The following is a 13,559-nucleotide window of genomic DNA, read 5'->3' on the forward strand; positions in this document are numbered from 1 at the left end:
TATCTATATATAATTATATATATTAACTTTTGCCACCAAATGATTTATGAAAAAAAATTTGTTTTTCAGAGATTTCTAAATTTCCAAATTGTGAACAAGGATTCTGAAGGTGAACTTGTACTACATGGGAAGCTCTAAGAGCAAGTATCAACCTCAAGTGCTCCCAGGATGGTAGCACCTGTGTGCCATATCTAGTTCCCTCCAGGTGACCTTAGACTTCCTATGATTCCCACAGATGAAATTCTATCCAACAAAATCTCAGAATCTAAAATTACAACACACATGAGGAAACATCAAGATTGACTGTCAGGCAAGCAATAGCAGAAACGTCACTTTATGAGAGATACTATATAAAACTGATTTTGCTTAAAGTGGTACAAAAATAAAAGCACCAAAATAATGTAACCAACAAACATGTCACCCAAAAAGAGGAAAAATTTGAAAAACTTTAAAATAGAATATATACATGAACAAAATTAAAAACAGAGTTTGTGAAAATCAAGGACAACTTAGGTAAAGAGAAAATTAATAAACTGGCAAACATCTAAACAAAAAAGAAGGCACTAGAAACTGTCTGTGTAGCGATATAAAGATGTAATAAAGTCTAACATGTCTCTAAATATGTTTGAAAGAAAATGGGCGGGGGCTAGCCCTGTGGTGTAGTGAGTTAAGCTGACGTCTGTGGTGCCATCAACCCATATGGGTTCAGTTCCCAGTTGCTCCACTTCTGATCCAGCACCCTGCTAATGTGCCTGGGAAAGCAGTGGATGATGGCCCACATCTTAGGGCCCCTGCACCCACGTGGGAGACCTGGAAGAAGCTCCTGGCTCATGGCTTCGGATCGGCTCAGCTTTGGCTATTGGGGCCATTTGAGGAGTGAACCAGTGGATGGGAGACCTCTCTTTCTCTCTCTTTCTGTGTCTCTGCCTTTCAAATAAGTAAATAAATCTTAGAAGGAAAGAAAAAGAAAAAATAAAAGAGAGAGAAAGAATGAAAGAAAGAGAGAAGGAAGGAAGGAAGGAGGTGGGTGGAAGGAGGGTGAAGGCAACAACCATCACAACTGAAAGAATTTTCCAGAACTTATGAGAGACATGAATTCTCAGATTCAGGAAACTCAACAAGTTCCAAATAGGATAAACAAAAGGAAAGCTACCCTCTAGACACAGTTACACAATAAAAGGACAAGACAAGATTGAAAAGGCCCCCATAGAATTAAAGGGTTTACCTATTAAAGGGTTTACCTAGAGGCAGGTAGACTGCTGGATGGATTCTGTCCTTCAACATCATGTACAAAATAGAAAAGTTCTGAGTTAAAAGCGGGGTTTAAGGCTGGCACTGTGGCTCAATAGGCTAATCCTCCGCCTTGCGGCGCCGGCACACCAGGTCCTAGTCCCGGTCGGGGCACCGGATTCCGTCCCGGTTGCCCCTCTTCCAGGCCAGCTCTCTGCTATGGCCCGGGAGTGCAGTAGAGGATGGCCCAAGTGCTCGGGCCCTGCACCCCATGGGAGACCAGGAGAAGCACCTGGCTCCTGGCTTCGGATTTGCGCGGTGCGCCGGCCACGGCACACCGGCCGCGGCCATTGGAGGGTAAACCAATGGCAAAAGGAAGACCTTTCTCTCTCTCTCTCACTGTCCACTCTGCCTGTCAAAAAAAAATTCCAAAAATAAATAAATAAATAAATAAAAATTAAAAAATGGGGTTTACTAGTAAGGAACCGTGCACCGAGGAAGCTTCAGAAGGATACAGTGTGCTGGTGGGGGAAGGGCAAGTGACCTAAGTGGTTTGGATAAATTAAAATTCAAAAGAAAAAAAGAAGAGAAATCTTCGATATGATGACAAAATGGCAAGCAGCAAAGTCATTTACAAGGTAGATGTACAAATAAAAACAGTACTGAACCAAGTAACAATGTCTAGTTTTGGAGGTTAGAACTATAGCATTTCTGTATGTTCTCAGTATGCATCACTAGATAATAAAATCTTTTATCAACAACAATAAAGACATGAGAGCATAATGAACACACTGGCCAAGGACAGCATGTAGGCAGATGTGGGTGGTTAGAAGTCAATGTTTCTAAATTTCTTTGATCAGAAAAAAGAAATATTAATCTTTTTATTTTTTAAAGTTGTAACCATTTTTCTTTTTGATTTTGCCTTTTATTTTTATATTTTTAAAGGTTTATTTATTTATTTGAAAGTCAGAGTTACAGAGAAAGAAGGAGAGAGAGGAGGAGGGAGAAAGAGAGACAGAGAGGTCTTCCATCCTTTGGTTCACTCCCCAATTAGTGGCACAGCTGGAGCTGTGCCGATCTGAAGCCAGGCGCCAGGAGCTTCTTCCGGGTCTCACACTTGAGCCATCTTCTACTGCTTTCCCAGGCCACAGCAGAGAGCTGGATCAGAAGTGGAGCAGCTGGGTCTTGAACTGGTGCCCATATGGGATGCTGGTACTGCAGGCGGTAGCTTTACCCGCTATGCCACAACACCAGCCCCAATCTACTTTAGACTTATGCATATTAGATGTTTAGAAGTAATCACTAAAATGGTAGATATAGTTGTATAAAGCTTCCAAACTATAGAAAGGGAAAGTAGAAATTAAAAGCTGACACAATTGAAAGTAGGAAGTAAGAATAAGCATGGAGAAGCAGTAAGAGCTAACTCATCAAGGGGTTAAGTTACGTATAAGTGTGTGTGTATGTTTGTGCATGTGGGGTGTGTGTGTGTATAATAGCTACAGTGGTAGTACTGGCAGTAATGGTATTAGTAGTAGCAACTGTACCAGCAATGGTTAGCAGTAGTAGTGGTAAGTAATATCTGATCCTCATTGCAAATTTGTGTGTCAAACTTTAGGTTAGGTATTTTACATGCATTATCTCTCTTATTTCTCACCAAGAGCATGGTAAATACTATTATTAATCTTCATTTTACAGATGAGATTCATTACAGATATAAACCAGGGCAGACAACTGCTAAAGATGGAGATTTCAGAGAGTTTTTAAATAACCGATCACCCACTGGATTTGAAAGACGAGAGAGAAATCTCGGGTTAGCGGTTTGGGCAACTGAGTGGGCAATTCCTGGCACCCAATAGCAATTCTAATATTTCATGCACAAATGAAGCCATTAAAAGACACAGAATATCCAAAGAGGGGGAGAGTTATATCAGTCTCCTTTGGAATGATGAGTTTTCCCTCTTTCTAGAAACTGGATGTGGAAACTAAACAAAAACAACAAGGATAACAGGTTAGTTGCTGGAAAGTGGTCATAGACTCCCCAGGAATTGTGTTGGGTGGTTTTGCTTGTTTTGAATGAGAAACGCTTATAAGAGAGATGAAAGGAAAGGTGAAAGACTGAGAGAATGGCTCATGTGGAAAGGAGGAGAGTTATATATAATTTAAAATAACAGCATTGGGCAAGTGTTTGGCCTAGCGGTTAAGATGTCTGGTGAAACACCTGCACCCCATATCAAAGTGCCTGGGTCTGATTCCTGGATCCAGCTCCTGATTCCAGCTTCTTGCCAACTCAGACCCTGGGAGGCAGCAGGTGTTGGCTCAAGTATTGAACTACAAGTGCTATCCCTGGGAGAATAATCAAATGATCAGGCCAAAAACCAAAACCACACAAACTGGGCAAAGATGTATTTTCTGTCTCTCCTGAGCGGCCAGAAATGGCACACCATAAAATCCTCCAGAGGATACTAGACTCTCTCTAGAGACACATAATAGAGAACTTGAACCTACACAATGTGTGAAGGGATGCTCTGACAACTTGGACTTAGGAAAACAGCTTCAGGGTACAATTCTTTAGATTCAGGTTTGTGCCTTCACCCAACTGCTCCGAGAAAGAATTCATCATTTCTGATTCATAGGTCATTGTACAGCCTACACTGGGATATGCCATTAAACTACTCTCCCTTTTACAAGAAAGAAAAAACAGAGCAATTCTCCCATTACCAAATGCCTAAGAAAAAAGACACAGCCAACATTTACCTTTACCAACAAACAATATACTTCTCTAAAAGAGACACTAATCTAGAAAAGGAGACTGGAGAATAAAAGTTTTAATGGCCAGAATGTGGCTTTTCAGATTATTTAGATTCACAGTGGGGGCCGGCGCCTGCAGCGCAAGCACCCCATGTGGGCACCAGTTAAGTCCCAGCTGCTCAACTTCTGATCCGGCTCTCTGCTGTGACCTGGGAGAGTGGTGGAAGATGGCCCAGGTCTTGGGCCCCTGCATCCTCATAGGGGACCCTGAGGAGGCTTCCGGCTCTTGGCTTCAGATTGGCTCATCTGGGAAGTAAACCATTAGATGGAAAATAAACCTCTCCCTCTCTCCTCTCACCCTCTCCCTCTCTCTCTCTCTCTCTCTCTGCCTCTCTATAACTCTGCCTTTCAAATAAATAAATAAATCTTTAAAAATAAATAAATAAATAAATAAATTCACAGTGGTTATATTTGAAGGTCTCTGAGGCGATGCTAGCTCAGCAACCAAGTCTCCTAACATATAACTCTGTAAGAAAAGCATCCTCGGCCCTCAGGGGATAGGGTCCTATGTCGCTTCTGACCTCTTCACCAAGTTACTGAAACAAGGATAAGCTCTGAGGAGCACCCTATCTCAATGTCAATCAATCAACCAGAAAGGAAGATGTAATATATTTAAAGTATATTTATTTCTAAAAAGCTAAGCGTGAAATCTATGGCAAACAAATGCACAGATTAGATTACAATGAAGTCTTCAGCAGCCATTAATTTAACATTAATACTCATGTGGCAATGTATCAAGATTCTAGATTTATTCAAACATGCTAACAACAAATTTCACCTATTGTTCCTTATACATGTGTTTTTAAATTTTTAAGAAATCAATTTGAGTTGCCAATTTTATACTGGTTCTAAGAAAGTATCTGCCAATCACACTGATCACAGAAAGGGGAATGGGGACCTCAAGTGACCCAAACATCTTTTTTTTTTTTTTTTGACAGGCAGAGTGGACAGTGAGAGAGAGAGACAGAGAGAAAGGTCTTCCTTTGCCGTTGGTTCACCCTCCAATGGCCGCCGCGGCTGGTGCGCTGCGACCAGCACACCGCACTGATCTGATGGCAGGAGCCAGGTGCTTCTCCTGGTCTCCCATGGGGTGCAGGGCCCAAGGACTTGGGCCATCCTCCGCTGCACTCCCGGGCCACAGCAGAAAGCTGGCCTGGAAGAGGGGCAACCGGGACAGAATCCGGCACCCCGACCGGGACTAGAACCCAGTGTGCCGGTGCCGCAAGGCGGAGGATTAGCCTAGTGAGCCGCGGCGCAGGCTCCAAACATCTTTGACATTATACCATTAAAAAGACTCATCTGAAAATGAACCAGAAAAATTACCACTCCACTAGCTGATATGAAGCCTGTTGAAATATCTTAGGTCATTTCTAAAATTTGCTCCCTCCTATTGCCCAAGACCCTTGGTCACTCTCCCAATTTCCCTGCTCACCCAACCCCTGAACCTCACATGATCCCTCTTAGCCCCTCATGGGATACGGAACATCAGCCCTGAATGCCATAGGACCTCACATTGATTGATGAAATGAATGACAGATTCAATGTTTTTCAGATCTGTACTTCCCCCATCTCTTCTTGATGGCCTAAAATATAAAAGTAAAATATAACTGTGTAGGCCGGCGCCGTGGGTTAACAGGCTAATCCTCCGCCTTGCGGCGCCGGCACACCGGGTTCTAGTCCCGGTTGGGGCGCCGGATTCTGTCCCGGTTGCCCCTCTTCCAGGCCAGCTCTCTGCTATGGCCCGGGAAGGCAGTGGAGGATGGCGCAAGTCCTTGGGCCCTGCACCCGCATGGGAGACCAGGAGAAGCACCTGGCTCCTGGCTTCGGATCAGCGAGATGCGCTGTCCGCAGTGGCCATTGGAGGGTGAACCAACGGCAAGAAGGAAGACCTTTCTCTCTGTCTCTCTCTCTCACTATCCACTCTGCCTGTAAAAAAAAAAAACAAAACTGTGTAACCTTTTCTACAACTGGGCTGGGTCTTCGAGTGAAATCAACTAGGAAGAGAGAGTGCTTTCCAACAGAAAAATGAGGACATTGGCTTCAAAACAAAATACGTGTACAGAAAGTTAGCATAGTTCTCATATTAGAAGTTACCCCAAGGTTCAGTAATCTTGGATACATTGTTCCACTTAATTTTATTCAATAAGCTTTGTTTATTTTTTTTTTGGAACTTTAAGTATATATAGAAATTTATATTAATCACAAGCAAAAATATATAGCACACACTGAATTTGTATAAAAATTGCCTACAGGTAAAAAATATTTTATTTGTGCTAAGTAAGTTTATGTAAGGTAAATTGTAATTCAGGCTTACATTTTCATTCTGTTTTTACTCACAAAATGTCTTCTTATAGATTTTTATGAGCCAAATTATGGCAGCATAAATTGTATAATGCTTTACAATGTTTTCTTGGATCAAAACAAAGTCTATTATCTCCTACTTCCTTTACCAGACACTCCTATAAGTAATACATCCTTAATTTTGCTTAACTTGGGAGGAAGAGAAGAATTAGTAAAATTCTAGTATCTCTCAAACAGAAGATTCAGCACTTGAAACACTTGCTTTTTATGTGGGATAAGCTTGTCATCACAAACCTTCAAGAAGTTCTAATATTGGAAAAAACTAGATTATTGATAATCACATTGGGTTTTCCTTAGGTTAGGTTTGATGTTAATAGAAATGTCGTTTGAATTTTGATTATGTTAAATGGGATAGTTAATGATGCAGTATATACAGAAACTGTTCATCACCTCTACTAGCTGAAATGAATCTTACACCAGGACTGCAAAGCTTTCAATGTTCCCTCTTCAGGTGTTACTTTGGTCCAACTCTATTTTTTTTGGTCTAATCTTGACACAGTATTGGATGCATGCTAGGTACCTACTCTGGATGCTTTCCCTTTTTATTTGACTGGGTCTGTTCTTTGTCTATGAACTACAAAACAGAAGGAAAACCCACTAAAGTGAAAAACAGTTGTCACCAAGAAGGTGAATACTTGTTGAGTCCTGGATGTTGTATACGCCATCAAATAGGTACAACAAAAAGTAACATGTGACTAGGCTAATCCTCCGCCTTGCGGCGCCGGCACACTGGTTCTAGTCCCTGTTGGGGCACCGATCCTGTCCCGGTTGCCCCTCTTCCAGGTCAGCTCTCTGCTGTGGCCAGGGAGTGCAGTGGAGGACGGCCCAAGTGCGCCGGCCGCAGCGCGCCTACCGCGGCGACCATTGGAGGGTGAACCAACAGCAAAAAGGAAGACCTTTCTCTCTGTCTCTCTCTCTCACTGTCCACTCTGCCTGTCAAAAACTAAAAAAAAAAAAAAAAAAAAAAAAAAGTAACATGTGAAAGGAGTTGAAGATGTATACAGAGGTACTCAGAAAAATTAATGTCAAATTACCATTGATTAGGTGCTTAACCATCATATGTGAAGGGGAACACTATTATAATCCAAAAGGACCACAAAACATACAACCTGTATTTAGATCCTTAAGGTTTACCATGCCCTTTAAGCTTGATATATAACTATCAATTTGGGGGGATGGCTTTCTGAATATTTTCCCCTCAAGAAACATACTGTTATTGAAAAAAAGAAAAACTATGAGAAAGCAGATAGATACATATTTTTATATCTCCACCTTCTTATTACGTGTAATTCTTTCTCCAGATGTTAACAAACCATTTCTTCAAGTGTATAGGTTATATATCTATTTGAAATGCAGAGTTACAGAAAGAGAGGAAAAGAGGGGGCAGGGAGAGATCACTCCCCAATAGTCACAATGGTCAGGACAGGGCCAGGCCAATGCTAGGAGCCTGAAACTCCATCCAGGTCTCCCTCATGGGTAGCAGGAGCCCAAGTAGGTGGGCCATCTTTGCTGCTTTCTCAGGTGCATTAGCAGGGAGCTGGACTGGAAGTGGAGCATCCAGGACTTCAACAGGCACCCATATAGGATATCAGCATAGCAGGAGGTGTCTTAACCCACAGTGCTACATGCTGGCTCCTAAACTAACCCTTTAATTAATAAATACACCTTTCATTAGACTTCTGAGTCCAATTACCCAGCAGGCTTTTAAAAAGTCATAGACTCAAAAACTCTATTCTTATAATCTTACTAATCCAAACCTCAAACTAAAAAGTTATATACAAGTCAAACTAATGATAAATTAAACTTCTTAAAATATTTCAAATTTCGGGGCTGGCACTGTGGTACAGCAGGTTAAGCTGTCACTTGCAATGCTGGTACCCCATATGAGCACAGATTGGAATCCTGGCTGCTCCACTTCCAAGCCAGCTGCCCACTAATGTGCCTGGGAAAGCTAGAGAAAATGGCCCAAAATCCTTGGGCGCTGCTACCCACAAGGGAGACCCAGATGGAGTTCCAGGCTCCTGGCTTTAGCTTGGCCCAGCCCTGGCAGTTAAAGCCATTTGGGGAGTGAACCAGCAGACTTAAGATCCCTCTCCCTTTCCATCCTCTCCCCTTTTCTCTCTCTATAACTCTGCCTTTCTAAATAAATAAATATCCTTAAAATTCTCAAATGCCAGACTCTACATTTTATGCTCTTTTCCAAGTATTTAATATTTCTAAAACTAAAACGCCAACTACTTAAGAATGCTTCAATGCCTATATGTTTAATTACGTGTTTGCATGTTTGAATAACAAGTGTGATTCACTTTCATAACTGGTGTGTTACTGAAAACCTGTGAATAAATTACTGAGGGAGTCTACCACTTTTTAAGGGAACTTCAAAAGGCATCCTGAACAAAATCATCTTCTTCAAATGCATATAGACATAAAATCATTTTTTATATTCAGGTTTTCCATGTCACCTTTTTTTTTTTTTTTTTTTGACAGGCAGAGTTAGTCAGTGAGAGAGAGAGAGAGAGAAACAGAGAGAAAGGTCTTCCTTCCATTGGTTCACCCCCCAAATGGCCGCTACAGCCGGCGCTGTGCCGATCTGAAGCCAGGAGCCAGGTGCTTCCTCCTGGTCTCCCATGCGGGTGTAGGCCCAAGCACTTGGGCCACCCTCTACTGCCTTCCTGGGCCACAGCAGAGAGCTGGACTGAAAGAGAAGCAACTGGGACAGAACCGGTGCTCCAACCGGGACTAGAACCCGGAGTGCCGGTGCTTCAGGCGGAGGATTAGCCTAGTGACTGTGGAGCCGGCCCATGTCACCTTTTCTTATAATAGGACATATTAGTAGTGTGATAACTATCTTTCCAAATTCCACTGAAAGGTTGGTTTTAAGTGAAAGCTAATTGGTTTCACAATTTATTGGAAAAGTAAAAGATTAAAAAGAAAAAGACCCATTAACCTATACTCCTTAGTACGTGGGTCTTTTATTCACAGAATGATGATTTTTTCATGCATATCATAGCGATTGCCATGTGCACGCTGTGATGCTCAGTGTCACACAAATCCAAGCAAGCATGGGAAATATTTGGGAGATTAGACCATTTAGGCTAACATGGGTCCTTCTTCACTCCCACTCCCACCCCTGCAGAAGGTACTCAGAGAGTCTGTGGAAAAACAGAAAGAAAAGATACTGAGCATTTCCATGAACTTTCCGAAGTGCCTTCATATCCTAAATAAACTACAAGCAGAAGTTAGCTTCAGTGGTTAAAAGCTATGAGAGGTAATGAACTTCCTTGAAACTTAAGTGGAGACAAATTAACGACATAAAGATCAGTGCCTAGCATATAGTAACTGCTCAATAAATCTTTAACTCATGACTATGCACATTAATAATTCAATATCAGCTCCTATTTCAGCTGTTACTTTTAACATGGACTCCTACCCCTAAGTTCTACATCTTCTACGTCACCCCATTCACTAGTATATACTAGAGATATGGAAACCTCCCCTATTCAAAAATATCAGAAGCCTTTTCCAGATCTGAAAGCCAAAGGGGACTCAATGTTTCACTCTGGAAGAGACAGTCGTATCTGAATGATGTTTCAATGAAATGCTCAGACCCATGAGTGCTCCCTAGAATACACTGATTATCATCTTCATGACAGATTATCAGCAGGTGGCAACTTCATGATCTATGTGTTTTCTACTATGAGAATTTTCTAGACTTAACATACATCTTCAAGACATGAGTCACCCTTTGAGAGTTGGGGAAACTGATGGAAAGATGGCTAAATGATTCAGCATGCTGCAGCAAAATGAGCTGGTCATGAATTTGTAATTTCCACCTCTGTGAGGTGTCCTGGCCCTAGCGGTCTCTCTTACTCTGTGCTGCATATATAACATATGATACTCTAAGCAATACATTTCGTTGAACATTCTCTTAGGAAAGGAGTGATGTGCTTCTCCTAAGATAAGCTTCTGGAAATGAAATTATTTAACTCGATGGACAGCAGGTTCACACGACTGGACAACTCTCCCAGTGTCTCGCTGTCATTTTCACCAAGCCTTGTCTCCACAGGGATAGGACTAGAGTCAGTCTAACACTAGTGCCATTTCCCAGGCTGTACCAAGAGACAACAGGGGAAGGCCTGGGGCAAAAGCAACCCAGAAAACCGGCAAAGGCAGCAAGCTGGGGAAATGGGTATGGCTACACCTGTGTCCCTCATGCCAACACTGATGCTTACGAATAAACATCAAACAGGCCAGAAGATCCTAAGCAGGTGAAAAAGCCTGAGCAGCAAATAAAAAATACATTCTGATGCAGCCACATTTATAAGAAACTTCACTATGCATGGCAAGTGAAAAACATTTTCTCAGCCTAATTGTGCCTTCAATATCAGAAGATGTACCATGTTAATCAAATGAAAGATCTCAGAAACACATAAATAAAATCAAATAAGCAATATGACAAAAAAAAAAAGGAAAGCCTTATGAATTTAATGTCTTCGTGTAAGTTGGTACCATCTCAAAAGCTAAGCAAGTCCATCTATTCTGGGACCACATGCAGCCATGCCTCCCAGCATTTTCTGAGAATGGCACAAAGTATGCCAGGGTATCCAATAAAATTGCCATTATCTATGAAGTGCCAGCTCCTCAGTCAGTGATCTGAATTCGTCTCAGTCTGGTGTGGCAACCCACAATACACTCTCACACACAAAAGCCCAGTAGCAACACTGAAAAAGAAGGCACTATTTCAGAACTACTCAAAATGTATTTAGGAAACAAGTAGGCCAACAAGGTTGACCTTCCATTAATCTCTAATTTTTGTTTGTTTGTTTGTTTTCTTTTGACTATGCAATCCCCAATTCCCTCTCAACTGGAGAGAGGAAGTAGAATACAAATTTAATTTAATATATATATATATATATATATATATATATATATATATATGAAAGGCAAAAAGCACCTACCCCGGAAAGCACAAGCCCTCGTATCTTATGAAATACAGATACATTTTTTTTTCCTTTCCTCCACCAAAACTCGGAGGTCAACAGGAGGAAAAAAACTGCTCGGAAGACAAGGGTTCAGGGCTGACCCCAGGCGACACCGCCACTATTGAGAGCTCCAAGGCCGCAGCGTGGCCAGCCAGCCCGCGCCGCCCGCCTCTGCCGCGCGCAAATCCCCCCTTACATAAAGAGATGCTTACAGTCCAGGTGCTTTTTCTTGGGGCCCATCACTTCATGAGTGGTGGCTTTGCAGACCGCTCTGGCTACCGCAGAGCCCGTCACGCTGTACTGAGCCGCGGCGATCCGATCCGTGAGCGTTTGGCCCGACATCTTCTCCCTCCGCGTCTAACCGCCTCCTCTTCTGCAGGAAAAGGAGAGCGAGACGGTCCCGTTTTAACCCGAGACCCTACCCTCGGAGCGCCCAGGCCCTGCCTCCTCCAGCCGCACAGCGGCTCTCTCCTCTGCCGTCCCCGCCCTGGCACCACCTCTCGGGGCCAGCCACGCGCCAGGCTCGGCTCCGGCGCCGAGAACCAGGGGGTCGTGGCCAGGAGCAGACGGGTCACGGCACCCCAGCACGGGCTCCGCTCCCAGCTCTCAGCATCACGACACCTTCCCCATCCCTCCCCCACCGCCGGTGCGGCCGGCTTCAACGCTGTCCATCAGGACTTTCCCCGCAACCTGATCCCCGGGTGCCGCACCGGCCCGGCCAACGTCCGACTTAGTCCCTGGACGACGCGCCCACCCGGTGCCCATCTCCCCCATCCCCGCCGTCGCGGCGTTGCCCGCTAACAGCCCGCAGGCTTCGGCGAATGGATCGGGTACCCAAGCCTTGGCCACCTCCCTCCTCCTCCTCCTCCTCGGGCTGCTGCAGCAACGGCCCCGTCCTCCCTCGGTAGCGGGGGAGATTAGCCTAGCGTTGCGCCATGTTATGCCCTCGCCTCCCCTGGCTTCCCCGCCGGCGCCTGCAGCGCCCCGCGGAGGCCCTCCGTGCGGGCTCGCACCCCTCTTCCACGCTAGACCCCGTCGCAGAGGTCGCCCCGGGGCTCTGCGGAGGTGCCGGGGCTCGGAGCGCCTCACCCTTCGCGGCTCGGGAGCAGAGCTGGGCTGCCTCCCAGCCCAGCCCCCGCTCGCCCCCGAGCGCGCCGCGGAGCTGTCACCCGGCCACTGCCCTTCTCCGCGCCCTAGGATTATCCTCCCGGATCCCCGCGGGGCCCTGGCGCGGGGAGGGGGCCGAGCGCCGGCCGCAGATACTCACCCCGCCCCAGGAGCGGCGCCGCCCGCCGCAGGATGAGGGGAGCCTGGGCCGCGGAGCGAAGCCGCGGCGGATGGGTGTGTGCAGCCGCTCGCGGAACCGGCGCCCCGGAGCGCGCGACGCCTCCGCCCTGGCCGGGCCCCCGCCCTCAGTTCCGTGGTCCCTGCGCCCGCCGCCCGTGGCCCCAAGGAGCCGCTGCACGCCCGCCGCCGCCGCCGCCGTCTCCTCCGCCCGCGCTGCCGCGTCTCTCCGGCGCTCCGCGCTGCGTCCCCATCCCCGCCCCCACCTCGGCGGTGGCTCCTCCAACGAGTCAGGTGACGGCGGCGGACAAACCCGGGCGAGCCCGCTGCGGAGCGCCTCGCCGCCCCCTCCCACTACTCACACACGCCGCCCCCAAGGGCCGCAGCTTAAAGGCGCGGAGGGTGGGGGAGCGGTGCGTGAGCATCCCCGGCTAGCGTGAGCAGAGAAGCGGGAGGTGGGGGGAGGCAGAGAGGCCGACACTCACCTAGCAGGCCACCTTCTGGGGAGTAGGGGGCGGCAGTAGCCCCTCCGCCCGCCCGCTCCGCGCTGGCACACTCCGGGAGCGCACGCACCGCGCACACCTGCCCGCTGACTGCGGGATCCACCGTGGGCTGCGGGAGCGATGCCCGGGTCGGGCGAGTGGGCTTCCCTGTTCTGCTCGGTGAAGGCCAAGGCAAGGACGTCGCAGCGCGCTGCCTGGCAGAGCCCAGCCCCTTCTCCCCCGCTCTGTCTCCGACACGCCCGCCTGTCAAAGGCGGCCGGGCCCAGATGGGCAGGGCGATTGTAAATGTCAGGTTGTGCCGGCCAGTCGCTGCCATTACCTGAGCGTCTTTAGCTCCTCGGGGCTCCTGGACCTGTCTCAGTGAGGACTGGGAGCCAAGGTGGACAGGTGA

The 13,559-nt window shown here is 46.3% G+C and overlaps 1 protein-coding gene across 18 annotated transcripts in view; it reads right to left on the bottom strand.

The window, feature by feature from the left end:
* The window catches only part of SNAP91 (synaptosome associated protein 91), a 156,523-nt gene extending 143,296 nt beyond the window's left edge, over nt 1-13,227 (bottom strand). For 17 of the 18 annotated variants that reach the window (XM_062186444.1, XM_062186443.1, XM_062186442.1 and 14 more), the window contains exons 1-2: nt 12,649-12,735; nt 11,594-11,754 (exon numbers count right to left, since the gene is read on the bottom strand). In XM_062186444.1, coding sequence (XP_062042428.1) covers nt 11,594-11,723 — 130 coding nt within the window. In that variant the 5' untranslated portion in view covers nt 11,724-11,754; nt 12,649-12,735. Of the gene's footprint in view, nt 1-11,593; nt 11,755-12,648; nt 12,736-13,150 lie in introns of those variants that run through there. The other variant, XM_062186427.1, reaches the window with a different exon arrangement.
* Between the last annotated feature and the right edge of the window lie 332 nt (nt 13,228-13,559).

Source organism: Lepus europaeus, chromosome 3, assembly GCF_033115175.1.
Source record: "Lepus europaeus isolate LE1 chromosome 3, mLepTim1.pri, whole genome shotgun sequence".
Taxonomy (NCBI): domain Eukaryota; kingdom Metazoa; phylum Chordata; class Mammalia; order Lagomorpha; family Leporidae; genus Lepus; species Lepus europaeus.